The sequence below is a fragment of the Malurus melanocephalus genome, unplaced genomic scaffold (assembly GCF_030028575.1).
Source record: "Malurus melanocephalus ecotype Western Australia unplaced genomic scaffold, MMel_1.1 scaffold_20, whole genome shotgun sequence".
In the NCBI taxonomy this organism is placed as follows: domain Eukaryota; kingdom Metazoa; phylum Chordata; class Aves; order Passeriformes; family Maluridae; genus Malurus; species Malurus melanocephalus.
Genome location: NW_026623252.1, coordinates 4,253,089 through 4,279,002, shown reverse-complemented (window position 1 = coordinate 4,279,002; position 25,914 = coordinate 4,253,089). Strand labels below are relative to the sequence as shown.

The window sequence follows — 25,914 nt, the reverse complement described above, 5'->3', positions numbered from 1 at the left end:
AGGGAGCTGCTGATTCCTGCTATTGACAGAGCCTTGCATGGTGCCTGGGCAGCTACAAGGATGTAATTTAAGCGCGGGGTTCACGGCTGGCTTGCGAACGACGGCGCAACTCCCGCGCRTGATGCGTGTAATAAATCTGGTTCRACGCAGGATTAATGCGGTATTCAAAATGATTATTTACGAGTTGGAGTCGAGACACGGCTGGGCATGAGGAGCAAATAGCTGTGCACGAGGCATCGGGGAAGGGTGCTCCGAGGGGAGGAGGAAAATACCTGCCTGCATTGTTTCACCGGCGCATTCCCGGCTGGCGCTAATGAAAATTGCACTCGAAATGCAGGATTGATTTGTGATGAGCTCAGCCCTAAAGAGTACATTTGTGGAAGGATCAGCTGATTGGTGGTGCTGCCTCTTGAAGGGCTGAGGGGGTCTAATTGGCATATAACGCACTATAAATTTATTAGCGGCCCCTGCTTCCCCATTGGTGGGCCTTCTCCTGCTAACCACCAGGAAATTACCAATTTTCAGGAGTTACTCGCTCAAGTCGTGCCATGTCTGGGTTTTCAAAGAAGTCTCCGTTGCTGCTCCCATAAATCCTGGCTTTAGAGCTCGTACAGCTGGAAGGGTAGTGGACAGCAGTAGAYAGATCTTGACCTTGTGATCACCACTCAACTTGAGCCTCCTTGGCTCGTCCCTCATCGCCCAAACTCAATTTGCACAGAGACCATTAGGAGGAGACAAATCTGTTTGGCAGCCCTTGGGTTGTGGCTGCCAGGGACCAGAAATTACAGTTTTTTGGCAGCTCACATCCAAGGCTTTGATGGTTCTTATTGGTACATTCAGCCCCAGGGCATCTCGGGCAGGAGAGGACATGCCCAGTGTTCCTTTTTTTTTCCTCAGGAGCACAATAGGAATATTCAGGAGCCRGTGTAATTATTTCAGTGAGTTCGCTTTTAAGATTGAGTCACAAATTAGAAAATAATATTCACATGTTTCTTCTAATTGGTAACAGATTAGGGATATTTTATCTTTTTTTAAATGATTCCAAATGTGGCCTGAAGAGGGATTTGCAGGGAAGTAGCTGAGAGAGAGAGAGAGAGATCACTTATGCACCAAGAACACTTGGACAAGAGGCTTTAATTCCTTAATTCTGGCTGTAATTCAGCTTTTAAAATCCTGCACAGGTCTCTCTGAGTTGCTCTCGGAGTGGAACTTGCTGTCACTTTTGGCAGGTGTCGCCGATGTGGATTTTCTTTGCTGTSAGGTTTTCTGTGGGTTTCCCACTGTTAAACATCCACCTTATGGCTGGTAATTCATAAAAGCCTAAAGGTTTGCTAGTGATTAACAGGCAGAGGTGCGCCATTTGAAAATACTTAACTGGACCTGAGCACTTCCATGTCTTCTGAAAGCCAAGTCCATCTCTAATCCCACCTTTTGGGGCACATTAGGGCAGTGTTGCACATTCCAGTGTTGAAATACATGAGCAAACTAAAAAAAAAGCATTGAGATTTCAGTTTTTAGGTACAGGAGTCTCATGTATTTTTATGGGTGCCAACTGCTGAAGATTCACAAGTCTTTATCTCTTTTTAGGGTAGGAATTTCTTCATCATCCACTTCGCTTTTTCAGAAACACGAGCAGATCTACCTACAGTCATTTTTTTTTTTACTAATTATCATTTATGGTTTGAGAAGGGCATCAGCATCGCCAGCCCACAAAAATAGTAGTGGAGGGAAGTCCCATCATTTGCTGAATGGAGGAAATACTTTGGGAGATGCCAAAAAAAGGCATCATTTTTCCTAAATAAAAATAGCTGTTAATAAATGAGATTGATGGAAGAGTCTGATGRCATCAGCAGAGTCCTTGGCATCAGTGAGATGTTTCAGGTTGGATATCAGGAAAATTTCTTCACTGGAAGAGAGGTCAAGCATTGGAAGGGGCTGCTGAGGAAGATGGTGGAGTCACCATCCCTGGAAGTGTCCAAGGAGCAGTTGGATATGGCACTCAGTGCCCTTGGATACATCGGTGTTCAGTTGAAGGTTGGATCTGATCTTGGAGGTGTTTTCCAAATCTGAAGATTTTGTAATTCAGAGATTTTTTTAATTGCTAATGAGGAGCATGAGAAGTTGAGGGCAGCAGAAGGGAGAGCTCCAAGTCACTTGGGAAGAGTTGGACAGCAGAGAGGTCCCTGCAGCATGTTTAAAACGTGGATCCCACAAATGCTGCCCACAGGGATGGTCCAGCTGCTTCCCAGCCCTTGGACCTTCCCCTGCAAACTCTCCTGCCTCCCACTGCTGACTTGTGCAGAGCAAGCACTTGGTTTTATTTGCTAGCTGCTCCAAATAAGTTTTTGTTCACAGTCTATGCTCAAATACAACGTTTATTACTTGTATTTTCTCTTTTATGTCTTCCATAAATTCAGAGTAATGGTTGGAGGGTGCTTTTTTTTTTCCARATACTCCAAAGAGCATCATCTTGGTGCTTCTRTTGGAATTAAGATACTGTTAAAGCCCCCTGAAAGGATTTTTGTTTTTCCTTGCAAACCAAACTGTAGGAGYTCCTGCTAACAAAAGATCCAGAAAAAATTCTGAAGGTCTTTGTGAAGTGTTGCAATTWCATTGTCCTCTTCTAATTTTTGATCCTGGAGTAAAGACTGGGTTCTCCTAGAGCCCACAACGTATTTTTTCTGTTTTGGATCGGTTGGACTTGACCTTAGAGGTCTTTTCCCACCTTACTGATTCTATGATTGAATCCTCAAGCAAGCTCCCATTTGAGATCTCATTCTACTCTGGAAGTTTGTCAGCCCCTCAGACGGGATTTTCCCCCCCTCATTATTTATTTGGCACTCCCAGTTTTGCTGCTCCTCCTTTTTCCAGCAGAGCGAGCCGAGGAAAAGCTCAGTTTCTCCAGCCTCGTGTGTTTGCCACRGGACCCGTTCCAAAGCAGATCACATCAGCGACTGTTATGGTATCCCTAATGCGCTGTGATGGGCGCAGCACAGGAGGAGTGCGTCCCCGCTCCACGCCACATTACTCAGGGACAGGGCCACCTCRCTCAGCCACCTCGCTCTGTCTCTCACCTGGCACAGATTATTGAGATTTATGCCTTGCAATATTTGTGTGCTGCTCGTTCCCTCTCGCCACCTTGAGAAGAGAATTTTCTTTTTTTTCCCACCCCTTTCAAAAAAATAATGATTTCCTGAGCTCTACTTAAAACAATACTGCTTTAATCCCAGCCTTGCTATAGGAGAAAATTAGTGCTAACAAATGGCAAATTAATGGGATCTGCTAACCCAAGTGACTGTATATTACAGGGCAAATTGAAATTTCCAGTCTGTGTTTAGGTACTGGCACAACGAGGTTTGATTTACACACTTAAGACATCAGGTCAAGTGTGGTTACACACGAGTAATGAAAGGCATTAGGTACACATTTCCRGTTGCTATTCCCTGCATATATATATAATACATATATATATATATATATATATATATATATATATATATATATATAATATTAATTTATTTATTACTGAAAACAGGCAAGAAGCAAATATACTTCTCAGTTTTAACATTTCCATGCAGCTGTTGCAGGTTTTGGTTTGTTTTAGGCAGTATTTGTGTGCCCGAGTGTTGAGGTTGACAACCCAAGACATGGAAGCAGTTCACTGGTGTGTCTAGAGCCACTCAGTGATTTTCTTTGAGTAGCCAGCACAGTGATATGTTTCGGGTTGAATTTTGTGTGGATGTTTACCTAGACATTGATGTAAAAGGAATTCAGATCATGGACTGGGGAGTTTTGATGTTGGTCAGCAGAGGGGAGGTGTAAGGGAGTGGTTGTTCCTGGTTTTTGGATTCCAGACTCTATAAGGTCTCTCCTTATAGAGAGACCTGAGCAGAAAACCATTCTCCTCCACTCTTCATAGTGCTTTTTAAACTATTTGCACCGAGCTGTGTGTTTAAAATCACTGAATCACAGAATTGTTGCAGGGGGAAAGGATCTTGAAGCTCATCCAGTGCCACCCCCTGCCATGGCAGGGACACCTTCCACTGTCCCAGGGTGCTCCAAGCCCTGTCCAGCCTGGCCTTRGGCACTGCCAGGGATCCAGGGGCAGCCACAGCTTCCCTGGGCACCCTGTACCAGGACCTCCCACCCTCACAGGGAAGGATTTCTTCCCAATATCCCATCTAAACCTACTCTCGGTCAGTTTAAACCCATTCCCCTTTGTCCTGTCACCACAGATCCTTATAAATAACTTCTCCCCATTTTTGTTTTTGACTCCCTCAGGTCTCCCCTGGACCCCTCCTCTTCTTCAGGCTGAACAATCCCAATCTTCTCAGCCTCTCCTCATAGCAGAGGTGCTCCAGCCCTCTGATTGCCTTTGTGGTCTCCTCAGGACAGCAGTGAACTCTAAATCCTATGGGTTCACCATTGTTAGGGTTTTTCCCTCTGAAATATCTCTGGCAACGCTGTTTCAAAAAATTCTGGGGCTTTTGGGGTTAGAGGAAAAGAAAAATTTGTAGCATTCTTCAGGCTTTTTATTAAATCTCTAGGGATTGTTTTCATTTCACATTGTTGTACAGAACAAAGAAAAAAACCTGGATTTTCACTGAGAAAAGACTTAACCATCTTGCAGGGCTTTGAGTTGTCACCCTCAGGATCTTCACTCTCAACTTAATAAGCCTTATCTTGGTACCCACAGTATCCCCTGCTGTTGGATGTCACACGGTTTTTGCTTAACTCTATACGGAGTAAACCTCGGGTGTGATATATTTTATCGAGAAAACCTTAAAAMTTATTAGATGTAGTGTCGTGCAATGAAAACAGAAGTCAGCTGCAATTTTATGTGATAAATCAGAGCCCACAATTGCAGGGTATTTATCTGAAGAGCCTGGAGTCAGTAAACCTTGATGTCTCGGCCAGGCTGGTCATTAATGTTGGGCAGTGATAAATCCTGCGGGTGTATTAACCCTGAAAGGAGAGGTGCTGGTTACTCCATGGAGGGATAACTTGGAAGTGCAGAAAGAGCAGCTGTTTGGAGGCCTGAGTAGGGGAATGCTGTCAGGAGAGAGGGAAAAGGTGGAGAAGCTCCATCGAAGCTGAATAATGATGATACTGGTGAGTGTCATGCAAGACGTGATTAATTTGAGAAGCGCGTTGAGCTCTGCACAAATGAGTGATCTCTGTCCCTCACGCATAGCAGGGCTTTATTTCCCCTGAAACACACAGCTGTGAAGGAAAACTGGAAAATGGAATAGTGGAGCTAATGGTGGGAGAAGGGCCTTCAGCAGATGAGTCCCTGGCAGTGCAAGGTGCTGCTGGTGGGAAACTCTGCCTTTGTTTCACGGAATCCTGGAATGGTTTGGGTTGGAAAGGACCTTGAGGACCATTTCATTCCAACCCCCCGCCATGCGCAGGRACACCTTCCACTAGACCAGGTTGCTCAGAACCTGGTCTTGGAATACTTCCAGGGATTTGTGCCATTTGGTTTGGTTTCGTTTGGTTGAAGAGGACTAAGAGTAGGACAAATAACCTGAATTTGGCATGGTTTGCAGCATTGATTGTCTGTTTCTCAGACAAAAATTTGAAGAGTGGGTTGAGCCCAGTGCTCAGCCAGATAAGTTCCCCACCAGAGAGGAATTAAATCATTTCCAGCCTGGATTACCCCCTGCTCACTGGAGACAGCCTTGGACCAGAGTCCCAGACAAGACCCGGGCTGGCTGATCTGTGGCTTTCCTATGGGGCCGGCCTTTGTCCGTCAGGGATGTTTAACTTGTAAGAAGTAATAAGCTTAATAGGTTGACTTTATTTAATTATTAATGATCCCTTTCTGTCCTTACAGCTCATAAAACACCCTGTAGGTTGGCAAAACACTCATAATATTGATCAGGAGCCAGAGAGATATTTATTTCCTCTTTGCCCCGACGCGCATAAATCGCGGCCCGTTCCCTCGGCAGGCGGGATTTACAGTGGGCCCGTTGCTTCAAAGCTCTCCGTAATTAAGGAATAAATACCCATCGGTCTTTGTTTGCTGTCTGGAGCCCTCTTGTTTGCCAGGGACCTGGCTATTCCCGGTGGGCTTGTGCCTTCCCCCTTAGCAACGCGGCCGGGCGGAGAAGGCATGCGGCCGTGGAGCCGCTCAGCTGCTCAGCGCGGCCTTTGCAATGCGGCCGAGGGGTCTTCTCCTGCAGAGAGAGAGGAAGCCCCTGTGTTTTCTCAGCACATTGTTCCCAGCCCCTCTTCCATGCCTCTCCTCCCAGTTCCTGCTTTGCTCGGGGCAGGAAGGCACGTTGGAAATTCCTTGCTGCTAGCCCCTTTCTTCTCGCCCTCTCTCCTTCTCCCCCCTTTTGCTGTTGCAATTAAAAGCATCGTGAACCTTTCCCCAGCGTTTCAATCCCGTCACCCCCTCCCCAATGTTTTCCTTTTGCTCATCCCAGCGCTGCTCTATCCAAAGCTGTCCATTTCTTGGGATCATCGCAGAGGGGGTGGTTTGATCAGGAAGCCCCGGCACATGCACCTGCCCAGCGCCGGTCATTAGGTGATGTGTGCTCCTTGCATGCTGGACCACGAAGCTAATGACACATCCTGGGCCCCTTCCAGGAGTTTGGGAGGTGCAGTGGGTTAGATTTACTTCATTTTCTTGGAAGAGACACATTAACCTTGTCAGCTGGCCAACAGGAGAGGAAATTTGGCAGAGCTCTTGCTGAGCTGGCCAGGTTACCGCGGCGTTAAAGGGTTGTACTTCAGTGAGCAACCAGAAATGGCAACACACGGGCACAGCACCTGCACAGCGACCGTGGAGATACCACTGAGAGGCCTCCTCTCTTACAGAATTAGTTCCTTTAGCAAGAAAGAAGAAAAGATAAAAACATTTCAGGAGCTTTTCAGTGTTGTCAGAGGYGTGGAGGATGAAAATTCACTTCAAAATGCCTGTGAGAAGCCTGCTCTTATTTCTGCTGGTGGGAAATCAATGCCGTGCCACGGTAAATACCTGCTGTCCACTGTCTCTAATTCAAGCTTCAAAACTTGCTCCAGCTTTTAGCAGGTGGTGAGTAACTCTGGGTAACGAGCGAGTGACACGGCATTTTAGTCATCCTTTAGTCATGCCTTGGGAAGAGCRAGGCTGCTCCTGCTCTGGTGCTGTGGAATTCTGATGGCACATTCCCAGGCTCTCCAGCCACGTGCTGTTGCCTACTCAGGCACTTTTGGGTCACAGTATGAGCACGACTGGTGTTTTCCCACCCTGCATATGCTCTTCGTGTTTGCTCTCTTAAGGCTCTCCACCAAATGTACGTGAGGGACGAATGGAGGTGAAGGCAGAGGTGAATGGGAGCGAGGACAAATCGTGATGAAGAGTGGATTCCACCAGGATGAGGCTTCTGATGGCATCTGTAGGGTGGAAACCCCAGTGCACCACATGATCACCCTGTGGGGCTGAGCTGTGTAGGACGTGGGCTCCTCAAGGAGCATCTCCAGTGCAAACCCACGAGTGGGGAGCGCAGTGCAGCGCCTGRAGCGAGGCTGTGCTCGAAGCAAATCTGCTTTTTCTCTTCTCTGATGCTCCCTGGTTACCCTCCCCCCTTCCAGTGCCCAGTATTTATGTTTCCACATAATAATGRTGTGATGTGGCTGGCAGAGTAATTTAAATAATTGGACATTATCTTGAGAAGCAAGCACCTAATTAGATCAAAATAAACGGAGAACTGAAATTTTCATCTGTTTCTAATAACCTTTTACCTATGTACAGCATTGCTGCTGCAGTGGGGATTTCATTATTCACACCACTGTGYGTTCTTGGGGTTCGCTAGTGGTGGAGACTCTTGCATCACCAGTGGGATGGAGGACCTTGGCAGACCTTTTTGGACAAGATTAGTGACTCTTTCCTGGTTCTGCAGTGTGTTTCTGCTGTGTAACCATTGAGGTTTGCGTAACCCTCACCCCTTGTGTAACCATTGAGGTTTGGCATCTGTGTCAGCAGAGCTTTAGGGAGAAAAGGCTCAAAGAAAGTCTGATCTCAAAGCTCTGTTGTTCATGTCTCTGAGTTTATCTAGGAGGTTATAATCGATTCAGTTGCAGCTTACACCTTCTGCAGTGTTTGGTGTCATTGGGACCATKGGAGCACAGGAAGATCTTGCTTTCATGTGAGACTTGCGCTGTTGAAAGTTCACTGCAAGTGTCTTGGTTTGGCTTTGGCAACTACAGCTGGAAGTCTCTGTGTGGAGAGGGTCACTTAGAATTGCCAGGATTACAGTYAAGGGAGGAAAAGAGGGAAATATTTACCAGCCTTTATTTTAGGGCTTGGTTCAATGTCTTTCTCCTGATGAGTTGCTCTTCCTCACACTTCCTCGTACTCTTATTCACTTGATTTATTTAAAGGTATGTCAGTGCTGGCTGAAATGAAACACTGTGCCTCCTCTTCCTGCTTATTGCTGACCGCTCCAATAATTCATTTTTTAGCTCATTAACTAACAGGGGATGTGAGCAGTGGTCCTCCGGGGAACTGCAATGAGGTTAAGTGATCTACTGCTGACAACTCTGCTCTTGGACTGGCCTTCCTTGGGGGAAATGAAACCTCAACCAAGACAAGCTGTGGATCCCAGAAGTGAAATTGGGGCATCAGAGCAACAATTACAGTATTTATGTCTTGTTGTCAGGGTTTCTGAGATGAATGCGAGTGGCAGAGTTGCAGCTGTTTCCCAGGAAAGTCCCCAGGACTTCCCATCCAAATTAAATGGTTTGTGCCAGAGATGGAGGGAGGATGTTTGTGGTCACTGGCTTTTGTGGTGCTGCTTGAAAAGCAGTCCCTCTGTGCTATGGCTGTCCATGAAGTGTAGTTAAATTTGCTTTTCCTCCTACATCTSATTAGGGTTTTTTCTACGCTAAAATCCAGATCTTTCTTGTTCCCAGTTGGTACTGTTGAAAAAGACCTAAATCTCACTCAACAGCTGATGTCAGCGACATGCTGCCCCAGATGTCTGAGGCTTCTGAAATGCCTTTATTCTGATTTGTAGTGTTCCCACCACAACCTTGCTGTGACTCTAGTGGTGGAATTTGGCCTTGAAGTCATTTGGTACCCAGCACCGAGGCAGGTGGCAGCACATTCATTCCCCTTCCTGTGACACTTACTTTTCGAGGGTTTCCTGTTCTAAATAGAGAGGGCCCTTTTCTTGAGCCACAGTGATCACAGCAACCAGTGCTCTGACAGGAGCCAAAAGTTCCTCTCACTCAAAACATACTCTGGGTGAGGAGGTATTCATTTGTAATTCTTGACTAGGCTAAAAATAGTGATTGCTTATGTGTCTGAGGTATATTGTGCCTTCAGATGTGTGTACATATGAAATAAATTCCCAGTAACCCTGGTGGATGTTACTGTGGGTGAGCAGCACAGGTTGAATCACTTCACTTTCCAGTCTGGCATGTTTTAAACGTTCAGTGGATGTGTTGGTTATACTCTCAATACCTCCATGTGTGTTTAAAAATCACAGATCTTTGCTGAACATCCTACAAAATAATCTGTGTGGATCCTGGAAGTGAAACTGTTCCAAGAATGCCCATTTTATTGTAGATAATTGCATGTTACTTAATCCCTTCCGTGGCACTGGTTCTAGTTTGGCTTTTTACCTTAAAAAAATATAATTAGAAAAACCATGAATTAAAGATTCTGATAAGAGAACTCCTTTTCTTCCTCCTCTCCATCTGGAATACCTGCAGCAATACTCCCATTTATCAGATCCTACCATCAAAGGTTAATTTGCAACTGCCCAAATGGGTTGTGGGGKTTTTTTTTGTGGTGTGCTTTTTAGCTTGCAGGAGTCATTCATAGGTTTGAGGTAAAAGAAGCACTCTCTGTGTTAATTTTGTGTTTGCACTTTTGCTCTGAAGAAAAGCCCTGGCYCTGTTTGTGGGGTAAACCATGGTGGGACAGGGAAGCTTTGGGAAGCGGTGCCTGAAAGCATCCAGGCAGGTCAGAGCCAGGTCACTCCGCATGTCCCAGGAAATGATGCAAAACTAATCCAGATTTGCTGGTGGAAGGAGATGTTTACATAAGTATTTAAAAACAGATTAGGGCTAACCTGACACTAGATTACTGGGAGCAGTGTAAACATGGCTGAAAGGCGTAAACAGAGCCCAGCCTTTTGTACTGCAGAGGAGAGAATCTGTCAGCAGCGCCCGCTTGCCTGGCTCAGGTGATGTATGTGGTTTTCACGGGTTGAGCAGATTACCTGAGGGACCTCTAAATGGGACTTTGTCTGGGGCTGGTGCTCTCACATCGTGCAATTGTATGGTAATTTTATAAATGGCAACTGGAGGGCCTTGTTTGTAGTCCTTGTTCTGCTGTAACCCGATAGCACCCACAAAGCTTCTGACGGTTCTTTGATATTTCAGGGGGAAAAGATGCTTCAAAGCGCTGGTTTGAATTTTGGAAAAACACAGGAACTGGTTTTATGCCTTTGGGAACATTATTCAGCTTGGAGAGGGACAAAGCCACCCCTGTTTGGTTACTTCTGGTCAGGGATACAGAAATTGGGTGCATTTTTTGCAGCGTATTTTCCAGTCCAGCTTTAAGGTGGAACCTGGCTGCCTGTTGTGTCTTTAGCCTTTGTGACAGTGAGGGCTCTTGCAGTGACCTCGCGCTGGCCCTGGGTTTTTAAGAGCTCTGGGCTGTTGTGATCCTACAACCCCGTGGGCACAGCATCCATCAGGGAGCATCTGGAGCATTGGCTCAGGAGTGATTAAGGGCACTACACAAATATTGCTCAAAATACAAGATTTASATGAATTGTTCCAATGGTTTGGGTGAGCTGTTCCTGTGAGGGCTCTCTCGCCATCAGTTTGGAAGAGGAAATGATTTCCTTGTTGGCTGTGGCACCAGGTGAGAGTGACCTGTCCCCTCTGGCTTCCCAGGGAAGAAAAGGAGCTCTGGATCCGCGCCAAGTACGAGCAGAAGCTCTTCCTCGCCCCGCTGCAGTGCCTGGAGCTCTCTCTGGGCCAGCATCTCCTGAGGGCCACAGCTGAGGAGGACTTGAGGACGGTGATCCTGCTGCTGGCCCACGGCACGCGGGAGGAGGTGAACGAGACCTGCGGAGAGGGGGACGGGCGCACCGCCCTGCACTTGGCCTGCCGSAAAGGGAACGTGGTGCTGGTGCAGCTCCTCATCTGGGTAAGGACTGGGTGCCCGAGGCAGGGGTGGCTGTGCGGCTGGGCTGGGCCCTCAGCAGGACATCCCAGAACTGCTCCCAGAGGAGCAAGACATTCACAAGGGCTGTGTCCTGAGGCTGGGTGTTCCTCACTGTTCCTCTCAAAAGGTGGCCATCATGGTGGAAAAGTACCTTTCTGCCTGTCTGCTGCTGGATGGAAAGGATGGAGAGTGTAGGAAAGGAGGAGGGAGAGATTCCCTTAGTTTGGAATACCTCTGGGGCAGATTCTGTCCCACATATGGAATTCCCTTTGCTTGGAATACCTCTGGGACACATTCTGTCCTACACAAGACCCCCTCCCTCAAGAAACATTTCTCCATGCATGACTCGGTGCTGCCATGCTCATGTCACCAGCCCAGCCTCCTGCCCTGTCCCCATCCCCCCCTTCAATCCGACCCTCTCCATCTCCTCCAGCCTCACCCCCTTCTCTCCCGCAGTACGGTGTGGACGTGATGGCGCGTGATGCCCACGGGAACACGGCGCTGGCCTACGCCCGCCAGGCCTCGAGCCAGGAATGCATCGACGTCCTGCTGCAGTACGGCTGCCCCGACGAGCGCTTCGCCCTCATGGCCACCCCCAACCTGTCCCGCAAGAACAACAACCGCAACACCAGCGGCGGGAGGATGCCCACCATCATCTGAGGGGAGCGAGCCCRCGTAGGCGCTGAGCCGAGTCCCATCCGCAGCCTCACATTCCGCCATCGCCATCACGGCTCTGCTCGGCGAGCCTGGTAACTCTTCTTGTCCCTTTTCCCTCGGGTACATCCATCCCCGAGTGCCACCAGGGCCGAGGAGGAGCCCGGGGGGCTGCTGAGCAGGCTGTTGTTTCAGTGCCCGCCGCCGGGCTGGGAGAGCCCAGCCGGACACGGCCCGAGGGGACACACGGCACTCCCGGAGCGCGCGGGGAAGGGACGGGACGGGACGGGAAGGGAAGGGAAGGGCGGGGGGAGAGGCGAGCCGGACGAGAAGGAAGGAGAGATGGTGACTTTCCCTAAGTGACAGTGAAGCACATCAGTACATTTCACCTCTACCGAACGCCGCGGCGACGCCTGGATTTCCATTCTCTTCTCCTGAAGAGCTTGACGGCATAAATCAGAAGCAAGCACAGAGTTTGTCAGGTTTGAAGCTCCTATGATGGTATGTGTCAAATCAGTTGTAGCTAATCTGTCCGGGGAGAATACTGGCTTCATTACACTTGTATAGTTGAGTTCTTCCAGCATTACTGCTGTTTAATAGAACATGATTAGTCATCACGGAGAAAAAAGCATATTAGCTGAGGAGGTAGTTACATGGCACGCTTCGGTGATTGCTTGGATGTGATTGCAATATTCTTAGAAGCATCATATTATCTCAGACATGTTCTTTCGAGCCCTTGGAGCCCTCCTTTCTAAATTCACTGTCATAATTTAGTATCTGTTTAATTTTTCAGTCCAAAGAGAGGAAATGAGTTGCTGAGTGTTATTTGACTGCAGTCTCCTTGGTGTAAAAACAAAATGGAAAAAATAAATAAGAGTAAGCCTGAAACACAAAAAGGAATAATGAATACCGCTACGGAAAACAACATTTCGAGTACGTTTGGTGAAATTAATAAATGCGTTAAAGGCTAATTTTTTTTTTTTTTTGGTTTGTTTTCAGCCAGCAGAAATAGGTTCTGTCATTTTGCCAAGGTAAATTGTGTTGAGTTTTTGGTCACTYCTGTGATGCATTGCCTAACTTATACAGATTTTTGTATTGTGTCTCTAGATTCTATGTATTTAAAATCTATTTGAATAAAAAAAGAAGACCATAAATATACATCGATTTTTTTTCTTTTTGTACAGAAAATGACATCTCTGTTAATTTATAAACTGTAATGGATGTGARCTAAATAATGTGCAACTAGTTAGGATCTGTGGCTTACAGATCATTGTACATTGATAATATTCCCAGCAGTGAAYGCTTCTTTCCAAAGCCTGTGAGGAACAACATATCAGAAGGAGATCAGAGAAGGAAAAAAARGTGTGTGAGACCTTTTAGAAAGGAAAAAAGAGGCCGTTTCTCAGCGCTGTAAATATATTTTACTCCAGAAGTCAGGAAGCTTTCACAAGCCAAGACAAAAAGCCCCATTCTGGCTGGGGGAAGATCAGATTTGATTAAGTTCAGAATTGATAGCCTTCACCGCGGCGGGCAGGGCACGGCTGCTTTCGGCAAGAAAAATGGCTTGTGGAAGTAGCCTGGACAGTTCATTTGAATTCCAAGTTTTAATCCTTGATTGGATTATTTTGGTCTTATCGGGCACATCCCAGCTTCTCCTGCTTCCCAGTAGCAGCATTCTGGCATGGAAGCAGGGGTTTGGCAGGCAGAAAAGCGAATTTTTTACTTTTTTTTTTTTAAGTGGCATCTGGCAATGTGGGGATGGGGGAAGGGTTTATCACAGAGAAAGTTGAAAACTCAACTGAATTTGATGGCAAAGGAGCAATTATGTGAAGGCAGTGAAGTGCACACTGCATAGTAATTTGCAAATTTACCTGTGCATTTCACAAGCCTTCGGTGGTGCTCTTCCTTGGGGCTCTGGGTTCCACTCATCACACAAATGGGAGGAGCTATTGCTAAAGAAACTGAATGTGGACAAAATGAGAAGGAAAAAATATGGTGTGGTTATCTTATGGAAAACAAAAAAAAAAAAAAGGAAAAATTATGGATTTGAGGTAAAACCATCAAACAGTGATAGAAAAACGAGCCTCAAGGTAGAAGCACAGAAATATTGACCAGCTTTTCCTCTTTGGTGGTGTTGTCCTTTGGTACTTGGTTATTTTCTAGACCTTTGAGTATTTGTGGGAAGGGAATCTYTCTCCAACCAGCCTAGCTGACTTTACCAGAGTATGGACACAGCAGATTCCTTCCCTACAGGGATACTTTGAAATATTTTAAGTATTTTTTTTTTCATTCAAAAAAGGTTTCTGTTGTAACTGCCATCTCTCCCTGATCTTTGGTACTTYGGGGTGGTCGCTGTGGGGCTGACAYGCAGCTGAAGGGGATGCTGTGGCAGCAATTCAGGCAATCCCACAGGTGCTAGAGCTGCCTGCTGCTCCTCACCAGGAGAACCCAGGGAGTTTGCATCCCAAAAACCAAATCCAGTGTTTCAAACCCACAGTTCTCAGTGCACGTTGCGTTTCAGAGCTGGGCAGTTTTTCCTCGTTGAGATTATTTTCTGTCCGTCATTTAATGTCCTCTCTTTGGTCCACCTTCCTCTTACAACGCTGAGGGTGGTGTTTGAGAAACAAGAACAGAATTCAGGTAGACAGATCCTGTGCTCCTCTCCTAAAAATTTTCTGAGGGCAACCCCTTGAGGAAGCACAGAATATTTTTRAGAGAGGAGATTCCAGCGTGTTTACAGGAATAATTACATATCCAGGCGAGCCAAGTAATATTTGAATGAAGTAGTAACACRGTAGCTTTTAACCTAAACATGGTTTTCCCCTAAGTGTTGGCATGACTGTGTTGGAGCAGTGTAGGGGAGGATTCCCAGCCTTTTCCCTTGGAAAAGAGGAGATCCCAGAGTGTCCTGAGTTGGAAAAGCAATGACTGAGRGAGCTCTCCTGAACCTGGATATGGCCAGGGAGGGTTCACTTCTCCTTGCTCGTCATGAAGAAAAAAGACCCAACCTTGGGAAAATTCAGGGTGCTGCCAAGGCAGAGATTTGGCCAAGGGCTCCCATTACCAGATTCCCAATTTTGGTGGTTAAAAAGGAGCAGATTAAAAACAAAAATCTCGAAGAACCTTGGCTGTGAACTGAGTGCTGCTCAGGAAACCGGGTGAGCTCCTGGAAGGTGGAGAGGATTTTGAAGCATTGGGGCGTAGTGTAAAATAACCATGTAAACATTAATATTGTTTCATTCGCTGTCTTGTCCCCCTTCCCTTAAATTATGTGTGTTAGTGCAAAAAAAAAAATTTAAAAAAATAAGCTTTAGCTGCACTTGGAGATTTCCCTGGGCCAGAGGAAGCCAAGTCACGTAGGGAGAGGAGTCGTGATAGGAATGCAGATCCGGGCTTGGAAGTGATCTCCAGCACTGTAATGTAGAATAATTAGATTATATGGGGTTGGAATAGCATCAGCTTTTATATTTGTATGGAGATCGGGAAAAATGAAGTAAAATTTGTAGTTTCTAGGATAAAGTAGTGGTAGTGGAGACAAGCACAGATTTCACGAGGGGGTCCCCAAGGGGCCCTGCCCAAACGTCTCGGGGAGCCGCCTTTGCACCTTAACAGGGATGGTTTTTGGGGTTTGTTGTTGGTGAAATGGTCATTTCGTGTTTGATTCCGTGGTTGTTGTCAGCAGGGGGACTCGAGGGGAAGGAGGAGAGCGTTGGGGACCAAACCTTGRCTGGGTAGGAGGCAACTTCCCCACCCTCATCATCGTCAGGCATCTTTCTTCCCCCTCCAGAGGCTGCTACACCAATCCTTAGGGTGGGATCTCTGCCTGTTGGGCCTGGATCCTCRCTTCCACACTTCTCAATGATTTGTGGGCAAAATTTACTGCATAGAAAACCCATTTTTGGATGTTCTTGTSTTTGCTGCAGAACAGGAAAAAAATTAAAACGCTCCAGAGTAAAGTTCTTTTCAAAGTCTTACAGAAATACTGAGCCCCCCCAAATTAAGAGGTTCTGAAATGAGTTTTGAGTTCTTCCTTTCTAAGCTACCAAAAAGAAGGTTGGCTTCAATTGTTTTATTGGAAAATAATCTCCTGTTTAAAAAAAAAAAACCATAGAAGTCATAGAGCAAAACATCCAAAGCTGTARATGGGTGAATCTGTTGGTTTAGGGTATTTGTAGGTTTTGCTTTGTTGTTTAGCATGGGCCAGTTTTTAGAAGTAAATATCAGTTTATCTTGAATAGACTGAATCTGTCCCACTTTTTCAAGGGATGTTCAAGGTTTTTGGGCCAGGATTGTCAGGAGCTGTGAATAGTTTATGTTTTGAGAGGAGAATTGCATGATTTCTGAAAAGTAAAAGGTTGATTTGGGTTTTTTTTAGGGCCATCTTYAGCCCCAAATCACCAAGCATGTTTRTGGCCCCACRTTTCRTTTCAGGATGACAGCAAGATGTGGGTGAATGAACTCCCATCGTTTTCTTATCATTCCCAGAATGTTCAGGGGGGRAAATTTTGCTTGTGGATGGATAAAATAAGGATGTTTTTGTGCATTTCAGCAGCTTTAACCTCTCATCTCCCTCTGCCTGCCTGTACCCCAAACCCCTGTGGCGCATTCAGGTCAGCTTTCCCTCAGCCACGAATTTTCAGGATGTGGTTTTTAGCTTCCAGTGCTAAGGACTGGCTGTTCTGCAAAGCTTCAGAGCTGCTCATCGTCACCTGTGTGTTCTTAAAAAATGTGAGGGGGGTGGGAGGGACAATTTTGAGGTCCCAGGCATGCCTTGGGGACCATGGCCRCGTTGCTTGCTGCCCATGAACCCACCACCAGCTCCTTTGTGTGCACTCTCYGCTTTTCAGAGCTGATCCATGTGGGGTTTTTCTGTCATTCCTCAGAGCTGGAGCAGTCAAAACCGCTTCCCTGGTCCTCAGGAATCGCAGGGTGCAAGGAGGAAAACAGCTCCTCTGTGCTGAAGGCAAACCCCAAACTCCTTCAGGACCAGAGGAGGGTTTTGGTGCTGCGTGTGGAATTGTTTGGCACCTGCATCCCAAATGGAAGGATTGAGCTGAGTTGAAGTGCAAATCCTCACGCTGATGGTGGGAATCGTTTTCATCACCAGCTGGAGCCAGGGCTTTCCTTGGATGTTTCCAGATGATTTTCCTCCTTCTTCCTCCTTCCACTGGCTTGWGGGATGGAGACATGCAGGGAGATGAGGTTCAGGCTTGCTGCAGCTCCAGGGRTTTCCCAAAAACCCAGCTCCTTCTGACAGCAATGTTCAGCTTGAGGAAACCTTGAACTCATCCCCCAGGARTGGAGAGGAGAAATCCCAGCTCAGCAGCCCTGGGGGTGGGAAGTGCCAGGGAAGGAGATTGTGCAGGTGGAAATTTTTGATATAAATTYGCTTGAAACTCATCCTTCAGACTGAATTTGAGTGTGGGACCGGTGAGCTGAAGGGGATCCAGCAACACTTCGGGTGTGGCTGCGTTTTGGGGCTGTTGAGGTTAACCAGGAGATATTTTCAGGTGAGATGTTCCTACGAGCTGTCTCCAGATGGCTTCTTCCCCAAAAGCAGCTCCTCATCCCCCTCTCCATGTGTTCTTGGCCATGACTGGCTCCAAAATGTTGCCGTGGGGAGCCCCAAACCTCAGCTGAAGGGGACTCAGGTGCTGCGTGTGCTGAGCAGTCTGGGAACACTGAGCCAGCGTTGTTGACTCCATTTCCACCCTGAGTTTGGTTCCTTGTCCTCCCAGGGGCGATCCTTACGGATGGGGMAGGAAGGAGCTGTGGTGAGGCACTTGGCTGGGTGTGCACAAACAATGGGAGGATTTTTCATTTTCCCCTCCTTCAATCTGAAATGCTGTTGAAAACCTCCCCCCGAGCGTTTTTCCCTGAGGTACCCAGGGATTCAGATGGATTCTCCATTGAATCCACTGAGGGAAAGAGGATGTTCCCAAATCAGCCCCTGAGTCTTTCAGGTCCTTCTGCTTTGTGGTGTTTGTCTTTCCAGTTGGGATGGGGAGGAAGAGAGCCCAGGTGAGYAGGGACACCTACTCGGGTAGAGGCAGGAGATACCTAGCACATGGCAGGCTTTATGGCAAGTTTTGGGTTGTTTGGGTTGGTTTTTTTATTTTGTCRTTGTTGATTTCTGTTTCTGTAAATAATAATGTATAAATGACGACGGGACAGTGTGGAAATTCTAAAGAAAAAAAGGCAAAAAAAAAAAAAGTTTTGTTGTTGTTTTTATATTACCTCATTCAGCAAGTTTGTTTTACAATGACTCAATGATGCTTTATTTATATTGTTTGTACTGTAATTAAACCGATTGACAAACATTTCACTTTGCTTGTTGTTTCCTATGATTTGGGTTTGATTAAGTATGCCAGTTTGTATTATGTTCCCCTTTCCTCTCTCTCTCTCTCCACGTYGAGATTTTTTGTGTCAGCTGTACAGTATTCTGAATAATTAAAAAAGAAAAATAATAAAAATTAAACAAAAAAAAAAAGAAAAAGGAACACAAAAGCTGTAAAATACTGCAGAGAGAGGCTGCTATATTGTATAGGTCTCTTTCTAATAAAGACAAGAAAACTTGTTGGTCGCAGCTCGTTCTTTGCCTGAGTTTTCACGGGTTTCTTGAGTCCCACCTGCTTCCTTCTCCTGTGGCTGCTCAGCTCCTGTCACTTCTTCCCAGCTGTAAAAATGAGGGATTATCCAGGACCAGTAACGGTGCAAATTGATAAATTAAAAAGCAATAAGTCAGCCGGGCCCTAATGGGTGTGTATCTAAGAGTTCTGGAGGAGCGAGGGACAGATCTTCCAGCCAAAAATACAGCAGCTTTCATTAAAAACAGTTCTTCTCCCCGAGGAAGGGAGCAGTAAGCGCTGCACCTTGGCTTTAAGACTCTCTGGAGGTGATTYGAGGAATTAGGCCACTAACGGTGACATCTGTATCTGCTAAATTGGTCGAAATGATCATTTAAAGGAAGAATAATAAAATATCTTTAAGGTCAGGATATGGTGTGGCCTGACTGGAGGGAAATGGTGGCTCTCCATTAGGCTTCAGTCCTTTTAAAGCCCCCAGCAATGGGTGGCTGATTGCCATTTATGTACAGTTTTATTTATTTAGTTAGTTATTTACAGTTTTAAAGGTCTTGTCCCAAGGAGAAATCAGGAATCTGAGCGGGTTCAAGGAGAAGACAAACAAGGTAATGGAGAGGGAAGCAGGAGGTGATGGGTTTCCACCAGGGCAGCTCACTGGAAGGGTCCCTGCAGGAAAAAATGACACAATATTGGGAGAGCTGGGCATGCGGAGAGCAGCAGGAAAAATGCCATAAATGTTGGAAGGGGGAAATGATGATTTGGTGATTTAAATATGAAGAAGAAATGAAAGAATGAAATGGGAGATTTATAGATCTGTAAAGATACCATGGAGAAAGACGCTGATGCTGGGGTTCAACCATCCATGCCTGTCCCAGCTCAGAGAAATCAGGGCAGAGAAATCAGGGGTGCTCAGGGATCAGGAAAAGTGGGGGATTTCCCTCAAAAAAGCAGAGAAGCAGAAGKTTGGGGTTGGCCTTGCATCAGACACGACCCTGTTGGCACCAAAGGGCAGCACAGGCAAAGCCAACCAAGAGGGACAAACCCCCAGGGCCTCCAGAGAAAACCTGGCCAGGGTTGGAAAGGCAAAATTGTATCCATGGTGTGAGTGGGGCTGCCACAGCGTGCAGTTTGGGATTTATCTTTTAAGCCTTTTTGGCCCAAGTCTGTTCATTCCTCAGGTTATTGCCCATCCAGTCTCCCACCTGAGACAGATTTGGGGGAACTTTTCTGTTTCTTTTCCTGCTCATTTCCAAGTGCTCCAGAGTCTCCACCAGCACCATGGGGGATGAAAAACCACAAGATTGCTCATTTTTTCCCAGTTTTTGGGAGTCACGTGGCTGGTTTGTCACGCAGCCACTGCACCCCTTTGTTCCCAAAATGTTTCCTGACCCCGTCACGCGTCCCACCGGCACCAAGGCGAGGTGGCGGCTCTGTGTTCTCCCCTTCTGGGTTTGAAATGTGAACTCCCAACACAGGAGAACTTGCTTTGGATCCCCCCGGGTGTAAAGCTCTTTTTTTAGGAACCATCCGTCCCTCCCCTCCTTTGCTCTCCCAAAGGGATGCGGGTTTTGATTTTGCGATGGGCACGGCTGGCTGCGCTCCCTCTCGAGCAGCTCTCCTGAGATCTGGCTTCTCCTGGAAGATCCTGGAGCTYAGGGATGGTGGAGAGGATTTAAGGATGCTTTTCATGCCCACCTTTCTCGCCTTACCCCAAGCCCACCCCTGTGTACCCCTGAAAGGCTCCCAGCTGGTGGCACTCACTGATGCCTGGGGAAGAAAGGAAACATCCTACAGGGGTCAGGAAGAGGTTTTGAAGGAAAACTCTTGATTCCCGTGATGGGAGTGGGGAAACATCCCCTTTTTTCCTTTTTTTTTAGTTCTTTTTAAAGAGAAAAAGTAATTCCTRAAAAGACAAAATTGTCTCTGCCATGAGGCCTTGCTGTGCATTTCCAGAAGAAACTCACTCCACAGTTACCACCTCGTCCAGGACGTTCTCTGCTGGGTTTTGTTTGGTTTTTTTTTAACAAAAATCCAAACTAGGGTGGAGGGAGCGATGGAATGAGGACAGGAAACCCAGAGGGGGTGGGATGGAGCTGCCCCTCCATGGTGAACAGCTTTGTTTTCCAGAAGAGACCCAGATCCAACTTCTTGAAACAAAAGAAAGCATTTTACGCTTTGTGGAGATCAGGTGAGAGGAACCCGAAAGAGCCAGGTCTTTATTTCTCCACCTGTGGCAAAAATCCAGAGCTGGAGGTGTCTGAAATCTGATCTTTTTGGGGTTTTTGCCTTGTGTTCCCCCAGCACTGAGCTTTAAAATTAAGGGACTTTTCCGAGTCACCCGTTTTGAAATCTGGGCACATYCCAAGCCSTTGAACTCATCCTTGCTCCCTTTTYCCCTCTGTTTCTGGGATGGATCCCAGGCACAGGAATTGTGCTTTTTCCCGGGAACCCACGCGATTCCTGCCAAGAACGCGGCTTTGGGGAACCATTTGGGTTGGGAAAGACCTCAAAAGTCGCCAAACGCGACCGTAAAGAGACTTTTCGAGGGAAACTTGGCCAATCGCGGGGAATCCCACCCGGCAGGCACCGATCTCCCCTAAAGCCCTTAATTGCGCAATAAATGCGCTCTCAGCGACCCTTTGACGCCCAGTGCTAGCAGTTAGCACTTTAATTAATTAATTGATTGATTGGCGTTCTGCCCCACCCATCTCCGCTCCCCTGCTCCCGGATCGGTCGGGTTTGAAGCCGGGGAGAATCCGTGGGTTTGCCCAGGAGAGGATGAGGAGCAAAGGGAACCCTGTGCYCAGGGACAGGAGGGACGCGGAGCTTTCCCGGCACTCAGGGATTGACCTCGGGCTCCCTGGGAACACCAAAATCGCCCGGAGTTCGCTGCAACCTTCCAGGAATTGCTGCTGAGGCCGAGGGCGGCTTGGAGAGGATCTCCTGATCACCTTTAGCAGTAAAAAATGGCCATTTGTCGCCGTTTTGGTGCGGAAGCGAACGACTTGCATCATTTGGGAGGATCAGTGGGAATCCGAGGCCAGGAATTTGGATTTAATGAAGCAAAGGTCGGGATCTGAAGCAGCCTCGAGCTGCCAGAGGAAGGGTGAGGAGGAGAGAAAAGCATCCTGCCTGATGCCCACCGGCAGCGGGAGGGAGCGAGGGGGGTGTCCCCAAATGCCAAAAAAACTCATCCCTCCGTGCCACCAGCACCGGTTTGGAAATGCCACCTCTGCTTTGGGCCGGACAGAGCACGTTGGATGAAAAATGAACCCCCTGAGAGCCCCGGGCTGCGGTGCTGGGGTGGAAATGTGCCTCAGCACCCCAGGGAAGGTCCCCGAGCGCTGCCGGGGTGCGGGAGGAAGGGGCAGAGCTGTAAATCACCACGGGAAAAGGGGGGAGCTGCTCGTCCCTGCCAAGAAATCAACCGCACCCTCCCAGCGCTGTTTTTACCCTCCTGAATTGCTGCCTTTGGAGCAATTCCAGCGGGCTGGAGGGGGATTGTGCTGCMGGGTGAGGGACACGGAGCAGGACAATCCCCCCCCGAGAGGAGCGTGGGGCTATCGGGCATCCCCCCGGCAGCATGAGCCTGTTCCACCGCTGTGAGGAGAGCGGATTTCGGCAGCAGCTTCCTTTCCTTTCCTTTCCTTTCCTTTCCCCTTTCCCTTTCCTTTCCTCTCCTCCTCACCAGAGGTGCAGCACCCCCAGCTCCCGCTCCGCAGCTCCGACTGGTAATGGCCGGGCTGATTGACTGCAGATTTCCCCGTAACTGAGCTTAATTAGCAAGCTAATCAGCTCTGGAGATGGTTCCAATTTATTTATTGGCTGATGGCTGCCACTAATCGGCCCGGCCGGTTGATACCGGCAGCGCCCGAGCTTGGTGCCAGGTGAAGGAATAATTCGGGATTTCATCCTCTCCCTGCGAGCTCCGTGCCCGGCTCGGAGCAGCTCCGGCTCTCCAGGCAGGGAAAAGGAGCGTGTTCTGTGCACTCCGGCAGAGCTCAAACACCCAAAATAGTCCTCGGAGCGGGGACGAGGCGTCCAAAGGCGGTGTCGTGCRTGGGTCACCTCTTCTGAAGGTGACCCAGAGCAAGGCTCTTACAACTCGCGCTTCTCGGTTCCCTCCAGCAGCGCAGAAGGGATTTAAAAGAGGATTTTCTTTTGCATTTTTGTTTTTAATTTGAAAAAAAAAAAAATTAAGGTGATTTTTTTCTGGAATTTTCTTTTCCCCTGGAATTACTGGGGAAGTGTTCCCTGGATGCTGGAGCATCTCTGAGCTGTTTGAGTGGCAGCAGAGGGGAAAGGGGAGCACCGGTGGTGTGGCATAGGGGGTCTCTCCCCCTGGGGAGCCAGAGAAACAGGATTTAAAGCAGAGGGAAAAAAAAAATTAAAATCCCATTCCTGGCTCCTGGCCCTCCAGATGTCCCACCAGCCTCTGGCTTTGGGATGACAGCAAGRAAAGGAAGGGAGGGGATGGGATTTCCACACCTGTAGAGGGGAAGCAAAGGGAAGGGATCCGGAATAAAAAGAGAGGAAAGCAGCTGGAGAAAGCACTGGAACGGCAAAAACCCACTCCTGGCTGAAGCATCAGCTCCCTGAAGGCACCCAGCCTCCAGCTGAAGGCCTGGAGAAGGGTAAAGAGGCCACCCACACCTCGTTAGCTGGCTCTGATCTGTAATGGAGCCTCATTTTAAACCAAAAAGGTAAAGAAAATAAAGCCTTGCTGCCCCTCTGAGCCTGCCTGGCATGAGGTGCTGGTTCCATCCCTGAGCTGCCGTGCTCCTGTTGATTCCAGGGCCCTTCAGTGCCCGTATTTTCTCAYTTTTGGGCAAGAATTGAGTSGTTTCCTGATYTTCCCTGTCTCTGACAAGGCAGGGRGTGGGTGGGTGTCACCCACTGGRTGCTGTGACCCTCTCTGGACCTGGTGACAAGCAGTGACAATCCCAGCATGGGACTTCCCCATCCACTGGCACCACATCCCTGGGATCCAGACTGGTGACATCCCATTCCTGGATGAGTTCAGGCCCAGGCTGGACAGGGTTTKGAGCACCCTGGAACAGTGAGAGGTGTGGAACTGRGGGTGGAACTGGATGASTTTTGAGATCCCTTCCAACCCAMCCCCCCCTGTGATTCCATGACTCTTCAGGACATCCTGCCCTGGGATTTCCAGGCGATGGAGGTGAGGGATTGCGAGCTGGGTGAAGCCACGGAGGCAGGGGATGCTCTGAGCTGCAGCTGCAGCTCTGAAGTCTCTCCTGGAGAGGGTTATTCGAGGGAGTAATTGGGATCACCTTACTTTACAAATGTTACTTTGCAGCGCAAGGCAGGAAGACAGATCGATCTCAACTATTATTCATTAAGGAAAGTCCTTTATAAATCCCAAATTAACAATTTCTCTTAGAGAGAGCCTTCCCATTACCCTCCTTTCGCGGGGACTTATGGCCGCTTTGGAAATGGGGAAATATGAAAATAATTGGGGAGGGGGGAGAAATAGCAGCCATGGGCTTAGGGGAAAAAAAAAAAAAAAGCTACAGATGGCTAAAAAAAAGATACAGATGTGTGTGTTAAAAATGACCATTCAGAGGGTCAATGCTGCTGACAGACACTGGAAAAGCCCGAGCTGCTCCTCAGGGATGGAGAGATTATTTGTAAACCTTTGTGGCTCGGTGGCACAGCCACAGGTTTGCAGGAGGTCCCTGCTGTCATCCATCCTCTCCAGGCAAAGGGGGAATGGGGACAGAAAGCTGCTGTCACTGGTTGGACTGGGAAACTCTGCCCTGATCATTGGTGGTGTTSGAAGATTTAATTATTTGGGGTGTCTTGCTGCAAACTGAGGGCCTGGCTTGGAGTTTGGGGGTGGGGAGAGAGAATTTYAACCCAGATCCTTTTGATGGGTGAAAAAAACCTAAGAAAAAATGGGTGTGAGGTTTGTTGGGGTTTTTTTTTTTGTTTGTTTGGGTTTTTTTGTTTGTTTGTTTTTTGGGTTTTTTGGTTTTGTTTTTGTTTGTTTTTTGTTTTTTTTTTTCCCAAACCAAGCAGTTACTGCTACTTAAAAACTCTTTGGTGCCTTCCATCTTTGGGGCAGGGCATGGAATTCGGGCAGGAGGGTGAGCTGGTGGTTTTTAYACAGGAATTGCGGGAGAATTGTGTATTTGATGTGGAGTATCACCCCCAGCTGCCGAATTTGGGGTGGAGGGACACACCCTGAGGATGTTTCAGGGCGGAATTTGGGGTAAAGAGATGCTGCTGGTTTGTTTTGACCCAAGGCTGCCAGCAAGAAAAGCAATTCTCTAATTTGTGTCACCATTCCCATGGCTGCTTTTGGATGTCCTGGGAATGCCAGGAAGGGGTTTCTCTAAGGAGTTTTGGGGCCATACACACCTTTTCCCACAGTCTTCTCGATTTTGGAATAGACATCTTGAAGAGGATTAAAACAGGGAGAAAACCAGCAAAGATTTATATTTACACTCAAGCAGTTGCAGTTTTTATCACTTCAGGTAGTATCAAAACACGTTAATGTGAAAAAAAAAAATTAAATCACTGCTAATGTCCCTTTTAGGGAGGCCATTTTTGGGGTTTTGGAACCTTTTAGAGTTGATTGGGAGCTCAGGCGCTTGGCACAGCGCAGCCACCCAGCGACTCGCTGTTGGTAACAATCTCCTCGGAAATTATAAACGGGAGTCCCCGGTTTGTCTTTTGCTCCGTTAATTAATAGGATCGGAGCATTAAAAGCGCTCCCCCGGAGTCGGCGATGGGCCCTTTGCCACTCGTTCGGGCCCCTCGCCGCCAATTCAGCCATCCTGGCAGGTCAGCATAAACACCCCATATTTTACTGCCGTTTTCAGACCATTCCCCCGCCTCGTAATTATTTTCCCGGGGGGMGGCGAGGGGGGGATTAATCCCGGGCTCCCGTTCCTCCGCAGATGGTGGCGCGGAGGAGGAGGCGGCGCGGAGCATCCCTGTGCCCCGGCAGCAGCCGGAGAGCGCCGGCGATTCCAGAGCCCGCTGAGCAGGAAAAAACCTGGAGCTGAAATTGCTGCTCTYGCTCCGCTCCTTGCGCGGGTGACGGGGACGAGGGACGCGCTGCTGCCCGCGCCGGTGGCGCTCCGGGCGTGGAAGGGACTCGGGGAAACGCTCGGGAGGCTCCTCGGGGCTCTCCCCGTGGATGTGAGRGGCCGAGGGTGTTTATTCCCAGGCTTTTCCCCCACATTTGTGTTTTTTGTAGAAGGCCGAACGGGGTCCGACCTGCCCCAGAGCCGGCGGGGCTGCCCTCACCGGAGGGTTTTGCTCGTAGCTAAAATCTACATGAATTCTACAGAATTTCGTGGGTATTCCAGGGAATCGTTCTTTTAGCTAAAATACACCTTTCCGTGTGCTTTTACGGATTTGACTCAATCTCCTGCCAGAGCTGGCAGTCAGGGCAGCGAGGAGACGCCGCCTTTTAATTTGGAGCCAAGATTCTGGGAGATGAAGCAGAGGTTTAAAATCCACGTGGCTCCATTA

At 48.0% G+C, this 25,914-nt stretch overlaps 1 protein-coding gene across 5 annotated transcripts in view; it reads left to right on the top strand.

Moving 5' to 3' along the window:
- AGAP1 (ArfGAP with GTPase domain, ankyrin repeat and PH domain 1) overlaps positions 1 to 13,865 on the top strand; it is a 230,236-nt gene extending 216,371 nt beyond the window's left edge. For all 5 annotated transcript variants that reach the window (XM_057389903.1, XM_057389906.1, XM_057389904.1 and 2 more), the window contains 2 exons: positions 10,900 to 11,155; positions 11,630 to 13,865. In XM_057389903.1, the coding sequence (XP_057245886.1) occupies positions 10,900 to 11,155; positions 11,630 to 11,833 (460 nt within the window). In that variant the 3' untranslated portion in view covers positions 11,834 to 13,865. The remainder of the gene's footprint in view (positions 1 to 10,899; positions 11,156 to 11,629) is intronic.
- Positions 13,866 to 25,914: the final 12,049 nt, after the last annotated feature.